The sequence below is a fragment of the Empidonax traillii genome, unplaced genomic scaffold (assembly GCF_003031625.1).
Source record: "Empidonax traillii isolate 1590-97213 ecotype Southwest subspecies unplaced genomic scaffold, ASM303162v1 scaffold250:size724861, whole genome shotgun sequence".
NCBI lineage: Eukaryota > Metazoa > Chordata > Aves > Passeriformes > Tyrannidae > Empidonax > Empidonax traillii.
Genome location: NW_020955443.1, coordinates 673,372 through 693,212, shown reverse-complemented (window position 1 = coordinate 693,212; position 19,841 = coordinate 673,372). Strand labels below are relative to the sequence as shown.

The 19,841-nt window shown below is 44.7% G+C and overlaps 1 protein-coding gene across 2 annotated transcripts; it reads right to left on the bottom strand.

The window, feature by feature from the left end:
• Positions 1–200: 200 nt before the first annotated feature.
• RNF4 (ring finger protein 4) lies at positions 201–18,328 on the bottom strand. 2 transcript variants are annotated; one of them, XM_027889071.1, is made up of 8 exons: positions 18,233–18,328; positions 10,809–10,972; positions 10,215–10,335; positions 9,391–9,470; positions 8,151–8,160; positions 4,833–4,992; positions 2,677–2,725; positions 201–2,339 (listed from the first exon to the last, which is right to left on the bottom strand). In XM_027889071.1, exons 2-8 carry the CDS (start codon positions 10,815–10,817, stop codon positions 2,190–2,192), a joined length of 579 nt encoding a protein of 192 aa, XP_027744872.1. In that variant the 5' UTR covers positions 10,818–10,972; positions 18,233–18,328; the 3' UTR covers positions 201–2,189. The 2 variants fall into 2 exon arrangements, with proteins under 2 accessions (XP_027744872.1, XP_027744873.1); XM_027889072.1 differs by lacking the exon at positions 18,233–18,328 and adding an exon at positions 11,349–11,532.
• Between the last annotated feature and the right edge of the window lie 1,513 nt (positions 18,329–19,841).

Below are 19,841 nucleotides of genomic sequence, written 5' to 3'. Positions count from 1 at the left end.
ACACTGTGAAAATGCATGGTTAAGGAACTCACACTCATCCCCAGAAGAAATCCCTTAAATCCTCTTCTGATTGTTCCTCTCGAGGAGCAGTCACCCAAGGAAAACTGGCCATAATTTAGTATTATTTGTTTCTTAAGTTACTTGGAGAAAGCTGTTTCTGTGACCCTTAAGGGTCTTGACTGTTTTAATGTTGGGTTTCCTCTCTTCACACAGTTAATGCTTTAAGCATTGCCTGTCTGCTTTTTGAGACACAAATGCAGCCGTCACTGTCACCCCACTACCCTAAGACGTCTGTAGTCCTTGCCTGTAGTTTTTATTACCAGTGGGAGCACACAGGAACTGGATGTGTGTAACTCTGCAGGAGTCACCCTACTGCCACAATGCAGGAACTGCACACTCCTGCTGACAGTGCTGAACCAAAGCTACTTCAAACCAGAGTGGGGAAGGAACTGCATTTCTTCAGACAGCCTTTGCAGAACAAAACTCTGCATTACTATATCCAGAAACACCTCTAAACATCCTCATTTAAAAAGAAGAGAAAAATCAACTTTACTTTGGGTTGCAAACTTCGAGACCTTGAAACAGCTAATTGCAAGAGCTGCTTTAATTAAAGGCTTCCTACAGATCTCTAGGACAGGTTAGCAAAGACACATGCAATACCAGTGTTAACATATCCTGCAGTTGTGCTGCACCAGGGCACCAAATGGTTCTTATAATGGTTTCCATAATCAACCAACTGCCAAAAGGTGTCCAAGGTTAATTCTTGACTTTTTCACAGATACACCTACTGCAAATGTGGATCATAAAACACTGATTTTAATCATCTTGTCTACATAAACCTGTTTGTATCAGCTCACCTAGGACTCTACATCAGCTTGCACTTTTCCTTACAGGCTTGAAGAAGACATTTACAACTCAGTTCTGGGGTGAAAAAAAAAAAAAAAGTGACTTGATAACAGTGCATAAACTGGTATATTCCTGCCTTCTGAAATAGAGGAATTCTCTCTCCTAGGACATATACCCACCTTCTCTTCTTTTTAAAAATAACATTTAAAGAAAGCTGGACAATCTTCAGGGCAAAGACTGATTAAACTTCTCTATCAAAAAGCTATCAAGTTAACATTGCTACCAAAAACCTTTTAAAGCCTCCACTTCCTAAATCCACGGCAGTATGGTTAGTTAATTTTCAATCCTATGCACCAGGCTACTACCAGGCAGACATCAGTGTAACAACCAGACAGAACAGCAAAGCAAACACACTCAAAGCATTAAACAGGGAACAGTTGATACAGTAAGAAGATCTGTAGGTAGTTTGGTATTCAGCTGACAAGAGGATCATCACTAGGAAGCCTAGAGAAGTCTATATTCTCATTAGTTATTAGGAGAGAGTGTTGCAGCACAGCAGTAAACCCAAAAGACCACCTCATCCCGTTAGAAAATAAATTCAATGTTTGGATTCAAATACAGGGACTCTTGGCAGTTAAAACAGTCAAAGAAGTATCTTCGCATTGTACCTGTTGCAACGTTTCTATGTACTTTAGATCTCATGGAGTTCATAAAAACATCTACATGTTCAAGCCTTCTGCTCAAAACACCTGACTGTTGTTCAACAGCAGGTTATTTTATTGCATAACCTTCATTGTCAGTTTAAGACTTGTTTATGAAAACACAACCCACCAGTACAGAACTTAGTCTACCTGGGCAAAGATGACATGCAGGAAAGTAAAAAGTTGTGAGCTTCTTACAGGACAAAACCAAAAGTGTAATTAAATGGTAAATTGCTAATCTGTCTTCTGAAAAGGAAACTATTCCATATCTATATGTGATGGTGGGAATAATTTATAGAGTAAGAAAAAACCAAAATATTCAGGCCCCCTCATTTTAGCACTAGAAAAAAGTAGAAGAAAATTGATTAACTGCTTCCTTCCTGGTCTAGGCTGCTGGTCTAGTTTATAGACAGTCATTGATAAAAGATTATAACAAGGAACATAACAAGAAGCAGCTTGGACCATAATAAAAAGTTGTCTAGATACATATAAGTTGTTCTCCAAAAAAAAAAAAAAAAAAAAAACCAAACCAGTTTTATTTGGATTTGTGCACAACCTGTTGCTCTTTAAATCTTCGGAGCACTGAAAACATGACATTTTCCCCCAAAATCCAGTTGAGACTGTCCTGAGAGGTAAAAGTACTCATATATAAATGGGATGATATTGTCTGTGAGTGAGTTTCTTCCTGCAGGTTGGGCAAGAGTTGGCATTCCTAAGGGAATCACGGAGGCACTGACTGCAGAAGACATGGCCACATTTCGTCGACACAATCAGTCGTCCACTTTGCACAATCTGGAAGAAAGAAAGCCACAACAGACACTGAAAGTAAAGAATTCAACTTTGCTGGTCTCCTGACACCAGGCAAACAGGACTTGGATATCTGGAATTGTCTTTTACTCTTAGAATATGGAACTGAAAGATCTTTCAGTGCCATCCTGGCAAAGGTTTCTCCCTCTATCCACACCACCAAGAAGTGACTTGGAGTGAGTATGAGCTTCAAAGTAAGCTCTGTGCTTCAAGTCAGATCTCTGCAACATCCCAAACTCAGGCCAACAGAGTTGTGCAGCTCCCCCTCTGCCCCGTTCTCCCTCCCACAAGACAGAAAGGATGACAGCATGTGGACTCTTACCTCTGAGTAGACATCCATGCAAATGGGACAGCTAACAGTACCAGACGGCCTTGTGGCAGAGAGAACAGAACAAGAAAGAACATGCAGCCATTAATCTCACTGCGTGTCGAGGGTTCCCGACACACAACATGTCCCGTCACCATCCGAGCGCAGACCAGCCATGACACACTGCATGTGAAGATCCCTGCTATCTTTAGCTCCCTCAGTTTGTGGCATGTAAGAAGGAGTTCGGGTCTCCCTGTCCTAAGGGAAAGGTTTTCACTAGGGGGAAGATGCAGTCAGTGACAGCAGTGTCTAGCACTGGGCACCACAGGTACGGCCACCACCACCATCAGTAACAGCTCTGAAACTAAAGCATCTACCTGTGCCTTGGAAACAAGTCATTCTAGAAAGGGAAGAGGTTGTCAGAAATTCAAACATCCCCTGTTCGAATTTAGCAACACACATTTTCCAAAAACTCCTCCTCATAAAATGGAGGGCAGGAACACGAAATCAGGAGATACTGAAAAACAAATTTCTACTTCCAAAAGGAAAGACCAACTCTGTGGCTGCTACCCAGCTGTGCTTACAGACGTCCCTCTGCTGCCTTCAGGACAGCTCTATTGCACGCACACTTGCCAAGGGACATGGCTCAGCTGCCTAAGGAACATGTCCTAGCCCAAGTGCTAAATAATATTCTCTATCAGAAAGAGTTTCCTGCTGCTTTTCTTTACAAACTAATATCTATTTTAAACTTTCAGACCTCTACCTTAATAACTTGGCTTTCTTATGTCACCACTTATGCTAAATCACCGTTTGTAATTGATTATTTATAGAGGAATAGAAGGTATGAGAAAGCTTAAATTCAAGCAGGGAACTCTACTAACACCTACCCCTTGTTTCACCTACAAAACCTAAATCCACTAATTCTCACATTTTTACTCCTCAAATTCTTTAGGCAGCAGCTGTAATAGCATCTCAGTAACAAATCATAATTAATGATAATCTTAGAAGGAAGAGGAGTCCAACACTACAGATTAACACTGCAGATGGCTCTGGTAATCTCCAGCACCAGGGAGGACCCTTTAGTCAGTGTTAAATGCTGCAGCAGTGAATTCCTTCAGCCTCACCTACACAGAGCAGGAAGGCACAGTCTTTAGCAGAGAAGCTTGAGGCTGAAGAAACAAACTAATTTTTTTTTTGTATTATCCAGTTAGTGGGATTTGCTCTCTGAAATACTTAACAACCAAAACTTAAACATCTATGAACCCACCGTCAAAATGCACTATGATTTAGAACAGTACAGGCCGTTCCAATGGCATATTTATGATATGACACCCAGAAGTTCCATACTCAAGTTCTCTCCCACGTTGCCTTTCAGTAATCCAAAAGGCTCAAAGCACACCAGCTTCATTAAATCTTGTAGTTTTCCCCCTCCAAAGAAACACTTCAAAAAAAGTTTATACAACAGTTCTTATGTCCTTTGTCTTCCCTAGTCACAGAAAACCCAAGTTCTCTTAATTAGTGTAACACATTACAGTAGGACTTTACTATTTCTCTGCAGAATGGGGTCTTTACTGACTGAAACAGCAAGATCCCCATCTCACATGCAGACATACCAGGGCTCCATAACATCCCTGGGACAGCACAAGAACTGGCCATAAGAGCACAACTTCCACAACTGCCTTGCAAGGATACCTTGGGCAGGATGGTTACTGCTTGGACAAAGGCAGCAACTGGCACAGAGTGCAAAACAAGCAGGGAATGCAGAAGCGTTTTTATTGGAATCTGCCAGGCTGCTGCCTGCCTGTCTTGTGATATCAAACCTCATCAACACCAGCAAAAGTATTTCCATATCTAACATAACTACTAGAGCTTTGCATAAAAAGCAAATGTAATGCATTGTGAGCTATGGCCTGTGACTTCCTTGCCATACTCCCACACTCATCTTTAGGGCTGTATACAAACTTGTACACCTGTCTTGGGCTGGTTTTTCGTCCTGAAGTGGAAATGGTATAATTTGATCATCATGCAACATGGGATGTTGTACTCATTGAAAGAGAGAACTGAGTAAGTGAAGGTTTCAAAGACAGTTCAGGTGGTGGCAATACAAGTCAGTCCTGTCTGCATCAAAAGAGGCACAACTCAATGTTTGGCAGGTCATGAGGCATACGTACTTAGAGCGTTCAGTTTCCTCTTCCAGTGGTCCCAGTTCTCGAGACACTTTTTCACTCACATACACATCATTATCTCTTGTTTCATCTTCATCATCGCTACTCAGTACGCAGCTGTCCGACTGTCGCTGGCTTCTAAGATTTCTCCTTTGTCGTTGATTCTCTGCAATTTAATTTTTAAAGTTAGTTCTCCTATTATATCTCTCTCCCTGGAATTATCCTTGAAATGCGAGATTAGAAATAGTCTGTAAGGGTTCCTCTTTTAAATGGACCATACTCAGCTGGGTTAAAAGCAACCTTAAACAAACTAGTTTCATAGAATCTTAGAATCATAGAATTAACTGGGTTGGAAGAGACCTTTGAGATCATCAAGTCCAACCCTTGATCCAGCCCCACTGTGATTACCAGATCATGGCACTCAGTGCCACATCCAGCTTTGTCTTAGAAACATCCAGGAACGGTGCATCCACCACCTCTGGGCAGCCCATTCCAGTGCCTGATCACTCTCTCTGTAAAGAACTTCTTTCTAATATCCAACCTAAACCTCCTTTGGCAGAGCTTGAGACCAAGCCCTCTTATCCTATTGCTGGTTCCTGGGAGAAGAGACCGACCCCCACCTGGCTACAACCTCCTTTCAGGGAGTTGTAGAGAGTGATGAGGTCACCCCTGAGCCTCCTCTTCTCCAGGCTAAACAACCCCAGCTCCCTCAGCCTCTCCCCACAGGACTTGTGCTCAAGTCCCTTCACCAGCCTGATTGCTCTTCTCTGGACCCGCTCCAGCACCTCAATGTCCTTCCTGAACTGAGGGGCCCAGAGCTGAACACAGCACTCCAGGTGTGGCCTCACCAATGCAGAGTACAGGGGAAGGATCACTTCCCTGCTCCTGCTGGCCACACTGTTCCTGATCCAGGCCAGGATGCCATTGGCCTTCTTGGCCACCTGGGCACACTGCTGGCTCATGTTCAGCCTCCTGTCAATCCAAACTCTCTGATCCCTTTCTGCCTGGCTGCTCTCCAGCCACTCTGTGCCCAGCCTGTAGCGCTGCAGGGGGTTGTTGTGGTCAAAGGGCAGGACCCGGCACTTGGCCTTGTTGAACTTCATCCCGTTGGAATCAGCCCAACTCTCCAGCCTATCCGGGTCCCTCTGCAGAGCCCTCCTGCCTTCTAGCTGATCGACACTCCTTGCCAGTTTGGTGCTGTCTGCAAATTTGCTAATGATGGACTCAATCCCCTCATCTAAATCATCAATAAAGATGTTAAACAGGACTGGGCCCAGCACTGACCCCTGGGGAACACCACTGGTGACCAGTCGTCAGCTGGATGCAGCCCCGTTCACCAGCACTCTCTTTTTATCCCTGATTTCCTTCAGAATCCCCCTGTTCAACCAAGCTGGTCATCAACCCCACCGGCTTGCCTTTTGGCACCCTGGTACTGCCTGTTCCTGTGCACTCGAGACTTTCTTCTTGAAGCAGGTCCATCCCTCCCGTACCCCCTTGTTTTCAAGGGGTTTTTCCCAGGGTATGCTCTGGACCGGTCTTCTGAATGGGCCAAAATCTGCCCTCTGGAAGTTTTATTGGTGGTCTTCCTTGTATCCCTGAGTATTGCAAACTCTATTATTTCATGGTCACTGTGGCCCAGGCAGCCTCCGACCACTACATCTCCCACCAGCCCCTCTCTGTTTGTAAACAGCAGGTCTAGTGGGGTCCCACCCCGGTAGGTTCATTTACCTGCTGGAGCAGGAAATTATCCTCTATACACTCCAGGAATCTCTTAGACTGCCTCTTCTCTGCCATGTTGAGTTCCCAGAAGATATCTGGCAGGTTGAAGTTGCCCACAAGAACAAGGGCTGGCGATTTTGAGACATCTGCCAGCTGCTTGTAGAATAATTCATCACCCTCATCATCCTGGTTGGGTGGTCTATAACAGACTCCCATTAGGATGTCAGCCTTGTTGGCCTTCCCCCTGATTCTGGTCCACAAACACTCAACCTTATCATTGGTGACCTCAAGTTCTACAGAGTTAAGGAACTCTCTAACACACAGAACCACCCCTCCACCTCTCCTACCCTGCCTGTCCTGTCTGAAGAGCTTGTAGCCATCCATGGCAGAGCTCCAGTCATGTGAGTCATCCCACCAGGTTTCTGTGATGGCAACTACATCACAGCTTTACTGCTGCATGATGGCTTCCAGCTCCTCCTGTTTGTTGCCCATGCTCCATGCATTGGTGAACATGCACTTCAGCTGGGCTGCTGATTTTACTCTTAACTCGGGCTTTTCATTCCTAAATATTAAGGCTGAACACGTCCAGATATTGTGAACATTTTGCTACAGACTGACAGAAAACACTTGCACTCTTCACCCTACAAACAGCTAAAACATGACCTTAAAGATTCTCAGTGCCATATGTTTCATGTATTTACACTACCCGTGAATCAATTTCCCCTGTAAAAGGAAGATACCTTTCCCAATCCCTACTGACAAAAACTGCTGCAATCCTATGGTGAGGAACTGCAACAGTTGCTGTGTGAGAACAAAGAGAGAAGACTGAAGTCAAGTATCTCTGCAACTCCAGTGTCCATGTAACAATAATCAAGCACTAATCAACTAAAATGACATAAAGAGTCACAAAATTAAGGTCCCTTCCTGCCTACAAGTGTTCAGCTACAACTTTTAATGCTGGTATTTTTCACCTGCTCTTGCTTCATTCAGAGCACAGAAAGGATTACATTCCAGGTAAGCAGCTGACAACATACTAATGCGTGTCCAATAATATAATCAGAACAAGGCTGACAGATATAAAGGATTAACTTCTTTAGACCTGTAACCATTTTAACACCTAAAGTAGAAAAAAACCCAACTTCACACTTGTTAATACTTCTCTCTACAAAATTTGAAGCATGTTAGACTAGATAATGAAACTGAATACTATGACAACAAATCACTTTCTCCTTAAGTTCCTTCACTGCAGCACAGGTTAAACAAATCTTTTGACATTTTCTTTTTTATTCAAAGCTGATATTCCAGTGCTAATTAAAATTATGGTCAACTTGGGGCTTAAAGAAATTCTGTTTTTGGAAAGTAAGAAGCAATTGGAACAGCTTTGATGTATTGTATTTCAGGTAGTTTCTACAAGCTCTGATAGTTACTATCAAACACAGACTGGATTAATTCTCTTAAGACACCAGTTGGATGCTTTAGCAATGTCCTTTGCCTTTTCCTAAATGCATCTTTAATTCATGCTGCTCGAGCTCATTGGAAAAGGTAAACAAAAATAATAATTACGCTTAGGACAATTTCATTACCAATTTTAAAACATCCACTCACCTTCAACAATCTTGCATCGATACATATGGGAAAGAAGAGAAAACAAAATACAATTAGACTTTGTTGTGCACCCCTGGTATTACACAAAAACACCAGTTACGCAAAGCAGTTACAACAAAACAAGCTAAGAATGGTAGGCTATTGCTCTTGTTTTGATTAAGAATGTTAAAAGCAGTATATTAACTGCTGCTCTCTAAACAACCAAGTGGATGCTGATGGTTCTGCTCCCGGTGCTCCAAGGGGGTAGAAATAGAGGCAGCTTATGAACCACCTGACCCCTTCCTCCCTGCTCCCCCATTTCAGTTCCCTGATTTATGGTCTCAGGCTGGAGGTGATTCTTTCCCTCTTTCTCCCCAAACAGGTTGATTCAGCAGTGATGTCCAAAAATGCTCCATATGAGAGCAGCTGCTGAAGGAAAAAAAATAATCCCCAACTCACTGCTGTCTTTGGTGGAACTGGAGCAGGGGCAGTGCAATTGTAAAATATCAGGCCTTTCCTCTGCAAAGGCTCAGGAACAACCCCATCAAGAAGCACCCCCATGCTATTCCTGCTGCTTCTTTCTGATTTGCATTGGAGCAGCAGTGGCATCACAAAGCTGAGAGGATAAACCACACTGCTGGCTGGATCGAAGCTTTCAAAACAGCAGTAAAGGGAAAAAAAGTAGATTTTTTTAAGACTTGTTAAAGTAATGAGATCAACAGGTTTAGCACCCAGTCAGCTAAAGGTGTGCTTGGCATCTCTGACAGGAGTACCTCAAACCAGTGCTGCAGCTAAACACTTCATAGAAGTCAAAGACTTACTCTTCTCTCCCTTGGTTTTTTCTTCAAATCACTAGGCAGATTTGAAAAAATTCTTCACCAAAAGGGTTGTCAAGCACTGGAAGAGGCTGCCTAGGGCAGTGCTTGAGTCCCCATCCCTGGAAGTATTTCAGAGACATGTAGATGTCGTGCTTGGGACATGGTTTAGTTGTGGACTTGGTGGTGCTGGGTGAATAGTTGGGACTCCGTCATCTTAGAGGTTCTTTTCAACCTGAACGCCAGGTTCTGGAGCAAAAAGGTATTTTATATTATCCTATCACTATCTGCAAGTGCACCTCCAGAGCAGCTTCTGTGTTATCTGTATCACAGGGCTTCCATGCACCGACAAGTCAACTTTGACCTAAAGTCAGATTCTGTGAGGGAGCACAAGAGAAAACTAATTTGACTACAAGATTTAGACAAGTGTGCTATTCACTACTTACCACGACGGAATCATTGTGAGTTAAATCAACGACTACGGGATCTGAAGATTCACATGTGAGATCTACTACTTCTTCACCAGCTGAAAACCAGAATGTTAGAAATCAAGATCAGAGATTGCAGAGCATTAAAATTGTCTGCCACTGAACAACAGGCTGAGATTCAACCATGTCCTGTCCATTTTCTCTACAGAAATGTGTCCAACATTTCACTCAAGTTTTGCCCTCAGCAGTCCACAGAGAGCATTACCTGCCCTGTCTTCTGCAAGCTGCAATGCAAGGGGAACAGCAGCTGAGATCCTCACACAGTTCTGTTGGATAATAACAGCTTGTGGGAGGCACACAGCAGCAGACAATTCATCTGACACAACAGAATGTTCATCACACAGAAAAAAAATAATAACTTCAAAGTACCATGCTGCACATGTTCCCTTTAAATGGGGCACAACTAGTGGCAGAGTTTTTCTTATCCTCTTCAAACCTGGCACTTCCCAAACTTAGTTTGCCACTCTCTGTAGTGGCAGCTGCAGTGACTCCCAGCTCATCCGAGCAGACTTCCAGATGTTTGAGCAGCTTTTGAGGGCCCTTCCTATGCAACTCATCTATCACTAGTGGTAAATGTATTGTAGCTCAGTACTAAACCAAACCAAGTTGTCAGTGGGCTTGTTATTTCAAGATGCCATACTAGGTGCTTCTATATTAGGTTTCCCTTCTTCTACAGTAAAGGGCCTAAAACCAAACATTTTCTAGGCTAAAACACACATTCAATTGAACACCAACCTTCCAGAAGAGGTTTCAGTTCCTCCCAAGTTCAAAAGAAAGCTTACCACTTTCTTCAAGTTCTATTGGCTCTGCTTCTGATGCCATTTCTGCAGTAGAAGCCATGAGTCTGCTTCTTTTTCGAGCTTGCCTAGAATTCACTGCTCCTCCACGGCGCTTCCGTTGAGTCTAAGAGAGAACAAAGATTTAGCATTTTCTGTAGGAACAATATTAAAGTGGCCCTCAATTTTGCAACACCAAGCAAAGCCCACAAGGACACAGGCAACACTCCTGGAATGGTTGTAGTATTCACTGAATGGTGGTATGGGATATTCCTATCTGAATTCATGGCATCAAGGAAAAGACATCACCCAGATCTCTTACCAGTTGCCTCACCAAGAAAAAGCCTATCACGATGGTTTGGAAATGAGAAGACTAGTTCACAATTTATCAGGTTTTCGCTCACATTGTAAGCATTTCTGAACTACTGCTAGCACCTAGAGAGATCCAAAGTCTTCATTACCACTGAACATAAAGTTACATGAAGATTTATTATACTTTTGTTCCTCTGTATTAGCTACAAACCCTTAAAATAATTTTCAGAAGTACCAAGGAAAACATATTTCAAGAATCAGGATTGCATTGAGTAGCAAAATACTTACTGTGCTCATAGTGTTTCTTGACCTAAAACCACCGAACAAGAGGTACACACAACAAAAGCGTAGTGGCAAGGAAGCTAAAACTGTAAATTCCTTGGATTCCCTTAAGTAGGTCACTGACAAAAAGTCCAGATTTCTCAGGGTCAGAGAACGATGTTCTTCCAAACCTGTCAAAGAGAAGAGAGATTACCTTTCTGCAATGCTTGTTCTCTTCAATACTCCCACTCCAAGATTCCCATTCTCGAGTCACCAGCTTCTGCCCAAAGCCAGAGGGGAGGGAGGTCCCAGAGTTCAGTATTTGAGCCTCAGACACCCGCAGCTGAGCCTGAAGCCTCATTCTTACCCATTAACTAAACACCAGAATAAGTGAATTTGACATCAAACTACAAGAATACTAAGGAATCCCAATGACACTGAACTGAAAAGCAACTGATTGACTCGCAAGGTAATGTCCGTGGGCAGGAATCACTGGGATTTGCGTCATAAACAGCCATCTTCAGAGAACCAAAAACTCCAGATGAGCACTTCTCTTCTCCAACCCACCTTCAGATTCCAACAGTTGGGAGCCAAAGAGCTTGAGATGAATCTAAAGCAAGTGGAGCAGAGAAATGTCGGTTTCAAAAGACTTGCTGATGTGCAGGAGAACAGGAGTTCACCGCAGTTGCTCTGGTGCCTGCAGGTGTGTGTGCCCAGCTACCTGCCAAGGGGGACAGGTGAGGAGCACAAAGGCAGCTCTGAGTACCTGACAGGGCTGAAGTAACTGATGGGACTGAAGATCCCATCGCAGAGCTCGGCTGTGGCACAATTACCGCGGTGTCGTGGTTTTGCCCACCAGCCCATCCCTGGGGCTGAGGATGGTTTTGTCCAGGTAATTTCTGGACAAAAAGGTCAATCAAAAGTCCAGTAACGCCTTTGCTAATTACACCTTCAAGAAAACAGAAGTGAAGGTTGTTAACGCAGTTGAAATTAAAGGCAGCAACCATGTAGGGGAGAGGAGTAGCGGGCCCGAGCAGGGCCAGACTCCCTCCTCCCCCGGCTTGGGCCGGGGTGGGAGGAGCAGGTGTAGTTCTGAAGTCCTCCCTTCTCTCTTGTAAGAGAGTGAAGAGAAAAAAAGTTTAAAAGACGAACTGCTTGGACAGAAACCGCTGTAGAAGAATTCCAGCCGAAAGATAACGGAGCTTCCAAGGTCAAAGCTGGCAGCTGAAGCTGCAGCAAAAGTAAAGTGTGAAAGGGGGGGGACTTGTTTCCCCCTCCCTTTCCGCTCTCTCTCTTCAGCAGAGAAAAGACTGAAAATAAATCCCTGCCACCTGTAAAAGTTTGTTGGAGTAAGGAGACCTCCCATGCGGCTGATAGAGGAGTCTGTGGATGTACCAAAGAGAACTGAAACTTCATGAAAAGGACTGAAGTGAGGCAGAGTCCTAGTGAAGATTTGTGACCCTGAGGGAAACCTGTGCTGGAGCAGTGACGACTCAGGTGGGATACTGGGATCCGTGTGTGTGTGAATCCATACTGCTGCTGAAGATTTTGTAACTCTGAGAAATCTCATGCTGGAGCGAGACGGCCCATGTGAGACGTTGGGATCCGTGTGTGTGTGGATCCGTGCTAGACCCATGCTGAGAAGTCTATCAAGGACTGTTCTCCCATGGGGAGGGACCTCCATAGAAAAACAGGGATGAACTCTTAAGCCATTATCCCCTGTAACCCTGTGGAAGAAGATCCATAGTAAGCAAGTGTCCCCTTGCAAGCCTATGGAAGGAAGACCCTTCAGGACCTGAGTAACCTCCAGCCTTCAGTCTTAGCCCAGGAGGGGGGTAAGCCCAGCCCTGGAAGCCAACACAGAGCGAGAAAGAGAGAAAAAAAGTTCCAGCTGCAACGAGAATACTGCTACTACTGAAGATCTATTACTAGAGAGAGAGAACTAGAACTCTGAAAATACAAAATGAGACTACTTCTTCTCCTTGGACTAGTATAAAAGAGGAAGAAATATTTCTGTAAATATATAGCACTTCAACTTGAGTAGAAATTGTTGTAAATATAGTTCTTTAGTTTTTAATTTATTAGTAGTTTTTGTTTTACTAGTAATAAATGTTTATACTATTTTCCCCAAATCCTGTCTCTCTTTTGTCTGCAAAAACTTTCTCTCAATTAATAGTAATTGTGTGGGGGATAGAAAACAAATTGACCCCAAAACAAAACCACGACACACGGGTCCAACACACAATGAGGAGCTGGGGGAGGGCATGAGGGGAGACCGTGGAGGGACCGGAAAAAAACAATTATGTTAAATAAGAATTGCTGAATTATCTTCCTGAGCTTATTACTAAGCCCAGAGACACATTTATGTATAATTTTAAGCAACACACCACTTTGCAATTTTCTCAAATTTTTTCATTTTAAAACTGGCACAAAAGCCACAATTAAAGTCAACATGTCTTCCCCCTCTCCCTCCCCAGTTGAATCATTTATTACATGCCAGACTTAATGCTCAGTGAGTCCACAGGCAGAGTCTGGTCACAGTAGATCTCATGTTCAGAACTGTTATGTGTAACACCCCCTCCTACCACAAATCTATTCAGTAACCAGTTCCTTTTAGGAATCTAAACTGACACGCACAGTTTTTCTGTCTCACCTGGGATGTTAAAGACGGAGGCTCAGAGAAAGCTGGGAACTGACTTTGTCTATCGCTCCCCCAGTGCAGGACTCACCTGCACATTCTTTTCCACAACATTCTGGGTCCAGGTAGTGAGAGCTCTCTTTGAACACTTCACACTGTTCCTAAAGTCTAGATTCCATTTCACTTGTTAAGAAAGAAAGCTTTTCTGCCAACCTTACCAACATTCTTGGGAAGAGCCTGTTTGACTCACTTTACTGAGTTTCTGGGATAAAAGACAAGAACTTTTAAAACAAGACCATGCCTAATGATGCACTCATTCGAAAAAACTCCAAACCCAAAAGAACAGCAGGACTTTCTGTGAGCACATTTTCTTTGTGCTACAGGAGTTCCTAGTTCCATATGATTATTATTCATGGGTTTGGAGGTTTAAGGAGACAAGGGGAAGAGGGAGATGAAGGAGGAGGACACAGCACAGGGGATGAGGGATAGGGGCAGGAGAGAGAATCATCCCTAAGCCTGGCACATGTTTTAAACTAACTGCTGAAAGACAAGGTAGCACCTTCCTCAACCAGGTACAAATGAAATGAAAAATAACTCGGGCAAAGTAGTTTTCTGCACACAGCAAAAGGAACAAGAGAGAGCAACACATGATGTACAGAAGCTAGGACTTCAGATTCTTTAGAGGTTTTATTTTATCAAGAAACTCGAGACATTTTCCTTGATTCTCCTCAGATATGGAATTGGAAAAAATACTTGGGACCTTCTGTGATGGTTTTGGTCTAGGCCTTCCTGATGACCAGTTTGTAACCAAGGAAGTGGCCATATACCCAGTATTCCATACGATTTTTAAGTAAACCAGAGTATAAATAAGTTGGAGATTAGAGACCTCGCTCTCTTCTCTTCCGGCGAGGTTTGGGAACAGTGGGTCCCTGCGTTGGTCTCGCTTATCTAAGGCTGAGGCCTGCAGAGTCCACCGTCCTGCCACGTGGAGGTTTGGAGAGTACTAGCTGTGTCTGCCAATCCTGCTGTTCTAAGGGATGTGGTGAGATCTGTTTTGTTAGTTATTAGTATAGTTCTTGAGTTTGATCTAGTATACCTGTTCGGTGTCCCTTTTGTTCCCTTTCGTCCCTTTTTTCCCCTTTCCCTATCCCTTCGGGGGGTGGAGCCCCTTTTACTGTGTATATAGCATCTTAACTGTACATAACTGTAATTTACATAAATATAGATATATTTTTATATAAGCAGCTTGACTTTGGGTTCTTTAATTTTTATAGTTTTTTTTTTTCTTTACCCTAAGGGAAGAAGGGAAGGGGGAAGGAGACTGCTGTCATGACTTTCGGGCATTTGGCAGGGAGCCAGGTCCAAACCATCACACCTTCAAAAGTTGGAAAATGTTGGCTGGTTCACACATCTGAGGATTATAAAGAAGTTAACTTTATATAAGTTTATTTTTAATTACAGGTTCTTAGAACTGTTTTAAAACAGAATCTTTCAGAGCAACCTGATACACTGACATATCCGTACTGATAAAAGACAGCAACAAAGAAGCCCACTGTATTCACCAGGCAGCACGGGTTTGGATATAAAACACCCAGAAGGTTTCCCAAGAGCCGGTGCTGTTAGGATTTAATTCTGAATACAACCCAGTGCAATGGTTTATGGACAGAGTATCTTTAGAAAAGGTTAAAACCATGAGGAGAACACCTGGTATGATTCCAAACAAAAAACATTGCACAGATTCTCTTTGGCCACAAGTGGCTTAAATGCCTAAGAAGCACTAAAACAGAAAAAAAAAAAAAAAAAAAAAAGAAGCCATCCAACAAACAAATTTACATTTTCAAGTTATGGTGAAAAGAAAACCAAAGTAATACACAATAGAAGACCCGCTGTGCTAGGACCACCCCACTCACCTTAAATATCCACAGACATACTTCTTTAACAAGATATCAAGGAACAGATTATTTAAAGGATTACTACGAAATGTCTCAGAGGATCTAGTATCAGACCTCAGTGGCAACAGCAGACAGAACCACTTTTTGACTTAACTGACAGAGCACACCATTGCTATTTTCATGGTTTAATTTTCAGTATCCTCCACCACCAACAGTAGGCTTTCTTTGTAATTAATGCAGAGACTACTTTTGAGGCACAAATGTTCTCCCTCCTCTTAACCTCTTCAGAAGCTGCTTCTGAAGAAGAGAGTTGAAAATTATACCCATAGGGAAGCTCATCATTGTAAAACCACCTCAAAATAAATCATTATAGGCAGGTTCATCAGTATCAACATGACACATCTCAGGAGAGTCACGTTTATAGCAAAAACCAGGCTATTGGAACTTATTTAGACTATGGAAGTAGTCTCATGATCCAGCAAAACTTCTGTTTTGCAAGAACAAACCTCTTCTGTGGAATTACAGATATCCACGTGTTCCTGGCTTACTTGGGAAACTTCATTGAACATTAACTACCTGAACTGTAACAATGCATACTGAAAATAAAGCAAAGCGTACCTCTTTCAATACACCACAGACCGAGCCCAGCAGTGCACAGGAAATACACCACAGGCAAGTCTAGTAACGCACAGGAGCAGAGGTGAGCACAGTGCACATTATGAGACACACTCACGAGTAAGAATTCCTTATGATTTTCAAAACATCAGGACCACTCAATTTAATAACACAATTTGTTACACAGAGCTGGAGAGGACAAGTTAAATGATAAGACCTGTACACTCCTCTTCCAGCAGCCACTACGGACCCACACAGCACCAAGACTCCCACGAGTGGGTGATACAGAGAGTTACCTCGTTCCTCTCAACCCCTACACATCCAGTGACCTCATTAACTCACAGCTCCAGCTGGAATTTTTTTTTTTTTTTTTTTGTATGTGAACACTTAGCAGATCAACTTAGCAAGCCAATAAATACTTTTAACTTTTACATACTTTTTACTGCACGGCTGCAGGATGATAACAGTACCAGAAAAAGCCACTCCCCTTCCCCTCACAGGCAGAGCTCTGCACATGCAGTTATTGTTCCTGTCATTTAGGTCTCCCAAGGACTTAAGCAGTGTTGACCTCACAACAAACAGCATTTTAAAGGCTATATTCACCAACCTTTCTCTGTACAGGTAGATACTTGAGAAAAATAAAGGTCAAGCCATTTAAAATAAGAATATTTATACCAGCAGTGGTAACTAGCCCTACTCCTCATTTAAGTCTCCTGTTACATTTTTTCCTCCACAAGAAAACAACATTTTTACTGAGTTCAAGTTGACCTAATTAAACATGTTTGAATTACCATTCAAAAATAATTGATTCTCTAGACAACGTAAACTGTAAACTTTTTTGCACCACTCTGAAAACAAAGGCTTGGTCTCCCGTGTCCTTAGCATGAACTGAGGCAAATTACCTTAAGCAAGAAATAGACATTTTTCCCATGTCTGACTAACACAAACAAGACTTTAGTTCATAATCATCCTAAACACAACAAATACACTGAAGTACCTCCTTGAAGGAAGCAATAATGTCAGTCCAAACCCTGGGAATGTTCAAGGCACAGCTGACAAAACCAGTATACACTAAATATATCAAAAGGTGTTATCTCGTGCCTTTAAGACTTTGCTTCTTATTTCTACCTGTCTCTTTGTACTCCTAATAACAGAAAACACTGTATGAAAGGTACAGCTGCATAATTCCATGGCCAGAAGATGCACATGCCAATCACAAAGTGCTGGTCTTAATTTTTTTTTTTTTTTTATCGCAGAGAACACTAATCTTTCACTTTTACAAAGCTTCCTATTCCTGTACTTCCAGTACCTTTAAAGGCGCTCCCCTTTTTTCAGTGGAAACAGGAGTCTATAACGTGTTACCCAAATTAGGTCAAACGCTCCCACACTACAAAAGCTGGGTGAGAGGCACTATAAACACAGCAACACGAGAGATAACCAGCCAACCAGAGATACACCAGCCTGCCTGCTTGGAGCAGGCAGCTACATCTACAGATAAGTATGGCATGTTCACGAGCAACCTAAGAAAAACAAAACAGCAAAACACCCACAGAACAGACCACGCCATCGGTCAGATGTTCTGTTTCAGAAACAGCAAAGAAAGAAGGGCAAGGGCCAGAAGAAAAGCTCGTCATTACTCTTACTTGCACAAGTTTCTCTGAGAGGCCACAGCTTACTTTCAACAGTCCCCAAAATCAGATATAGAGGAAAGGAAAGCAAAACCAGTTGAGTCTTTCCACATCCTGTAGTCGAAGTGCAGAAGGGGGGCGCTGAGGCAGCAGAGAAACATTCCCCCCCCCTCCTCCTGCTGTCACACCAAAAGAGGGGGGGGGGGGGAGAGCGACAACTTCACACAGCTACATCCACTGAGCCCCTGCGGCTCCTCCGTGGGAGAGGAGACCCACCCTGCCGGGAAGAAGGTGGGTCGGCCCCCCTTCATGAGGGCAGACGTGCCGTGCCCGCACCTCGGTCCGGCCGGACAGGGCAGGAGCGGCGGGGCCGCCCTGCGCCCCCCAGGCAGCGCCGCTCAGGGCCCCGGAGCCCCCGAACCCCTGCTGGAGGGAGCGAGCCCGCCACGCGGCTCCCGGACAGGGCCGCGCCCGGGCCAGGGCTGCGGGCACCGTCCCCGGCTGGAGCGGCGCCGGCCCAGCCCCGGCACCGCCGGGAGCGCCCGCATCGCCCCCGCTCCCCCCGCCGCGGCCGGGAACGGCTGCTTCCTCTTCCCCTTCCTCTTCCTCTTTCTCTCTCCTTCTTCCCCTTTCCCTCTCCCTTTTCCCTCCCCTTTCCGCTCCCGTTTCCCCCATCACCTGCCCCCGGGCTCTCCGGCGGGCGGAACGGGCCCAGCGCCGCCGCTCTGTCCCGGCCGAGCCCCCGGCCCGCCGCGCTCGCCTCAGCGCCGGCCGGCAGCGCGCACGGCAGCGCCCGCCTCCCCCCGCCCGCCATTGGCGGGCCCGCGGCCCCGCGCCCCGCCGAGTGGTCCGCGCGCACGTCAATCACAGAGGGTTGACTTGCGGCCCCGCCCCTCCTCCGGCCGCGGGGCATGCTGGGAGTTGTAGTTCGGCGCGGGCGTGCGGCCTGTGCGGGGCTGTTGGGGCCCGCTGTCCCTTGTCGCTGTCCCTCGAAAGCTCTCCTCGGTCCCCGTGTTAGTTCGGCCCTGACCGCGCTTTTGCTGTGTTCTGCGGTGCTGTTGTACCTGGAGGTAGGGTGTGCGTGAGCTCTGGGGTGCCCCTCATCCCCTTCCCCACCCCCCCGACCTGCCAAGGTTTCACAGAGTGACAGAATCAGGAAGGTTGGGAAAGACCTCTGAGATCATCGAGTCCAACCTGTGACCGAGCACCACCTTGTCAATGAGACCGTGGCACTGAGTGCCTTGTCCAGTCTGTCCTTAAACACCTCCAGGCACGGTGCTTCCACCACCTCCCTGGGCAGCCCCTTCCAGTGTCTGATCACCCCTTCTGTGAAGAAATTATTTTTCTCAGGGTGTTTCCAACACGTGGAGCAAAATTCATCAGAGCCATCATCGTGGGAGATAGTTACCTGTTGCCCATGGCATAATTACTCCAGATCTAGCATGTAACTCATTATAAACAACGGCGAGGTGTTTCTGTGCCCTCACCTCAGCATCAGTAAGGGTTTTTCACAGCTGATTTACCTTAATGCAAGGACCGTCTGTCCTTCCCTGCTTTCTTACTGCCCTGTGCCCAGCCACTGGGCTCTTTGTGGCTTTCCCTGGTGACTTCTCTTCTTCCCTGGGTGAAAAGTGATGGAGATCTGTACTTTTTTTTTTTTTTTTTTTTTTGCTTGCCATTCCAACATAACTGTCTCTGTGTCTTTGGTTTCATTTAAATAAGAAAACATCTGTTTATCTGAGAGAAAACATCATGTTGTCTAGGGCAGGTCGCATTACCTGACCTGGCAGTCGAGTTACTGGGGCTGATGTGGAAGAGGGAGCCAAATGCCACCCAGCAGTGACACCTGTGTCACTGGTGTTTATCACAGGGCAAAACCCCCTGGTGTTCCTCAGGTCACCCGGGCTTCGTTACACCTCCTTACACCATAATGGCACATGAAGGCTTCTGTGGTCTGACCGTTTACACTGGAATGAGAGATTTCTGGAATGTGCCGCTTTTGGCACAAGAAATGTTTCTCACTGTGTCTGTCCCTACGATCAGACAGGCGAAATGTCAGTTATTTGGTGGTTTTGTTTTTGTAGATGATTTCAGAGTCAGCCTTGTTCACTTAGGCTCATCTTCTTGGCTGCAAATAGTGCGAGAAATGTGTAAATGAATGAATCATGAATTATTCATCCACCTGTGTAGAGGCACTGCGCTCAATTATCTGTGAGTGGAAGAGCCAGGTGGTGGCTGGTCCCTGCCACAGACACCAGGCAGCAGTCTGGGGGTAGCTGTGTGGCTT

Bases quoted from the DNA above. Each gene is read 5' to 3' on its own strand.
- RNF4 (XM_027889071.1), bottom strand. The intron at 9,471-10,214 runs GTAAGCTTTCTT...TCTGGTTTTCAG, and splicing joins AATAGAACTTGAAGAAAGTG to CTGGTGAAGAAGTAGTAGAT. The intron at 2,726-4,832 runs GTACGTATGCCT...CTCTGCCACAAG, and splicing joins GAGGAAACTGAACGCTCTAA to GCCGTCTGGTACTGTTAGCT.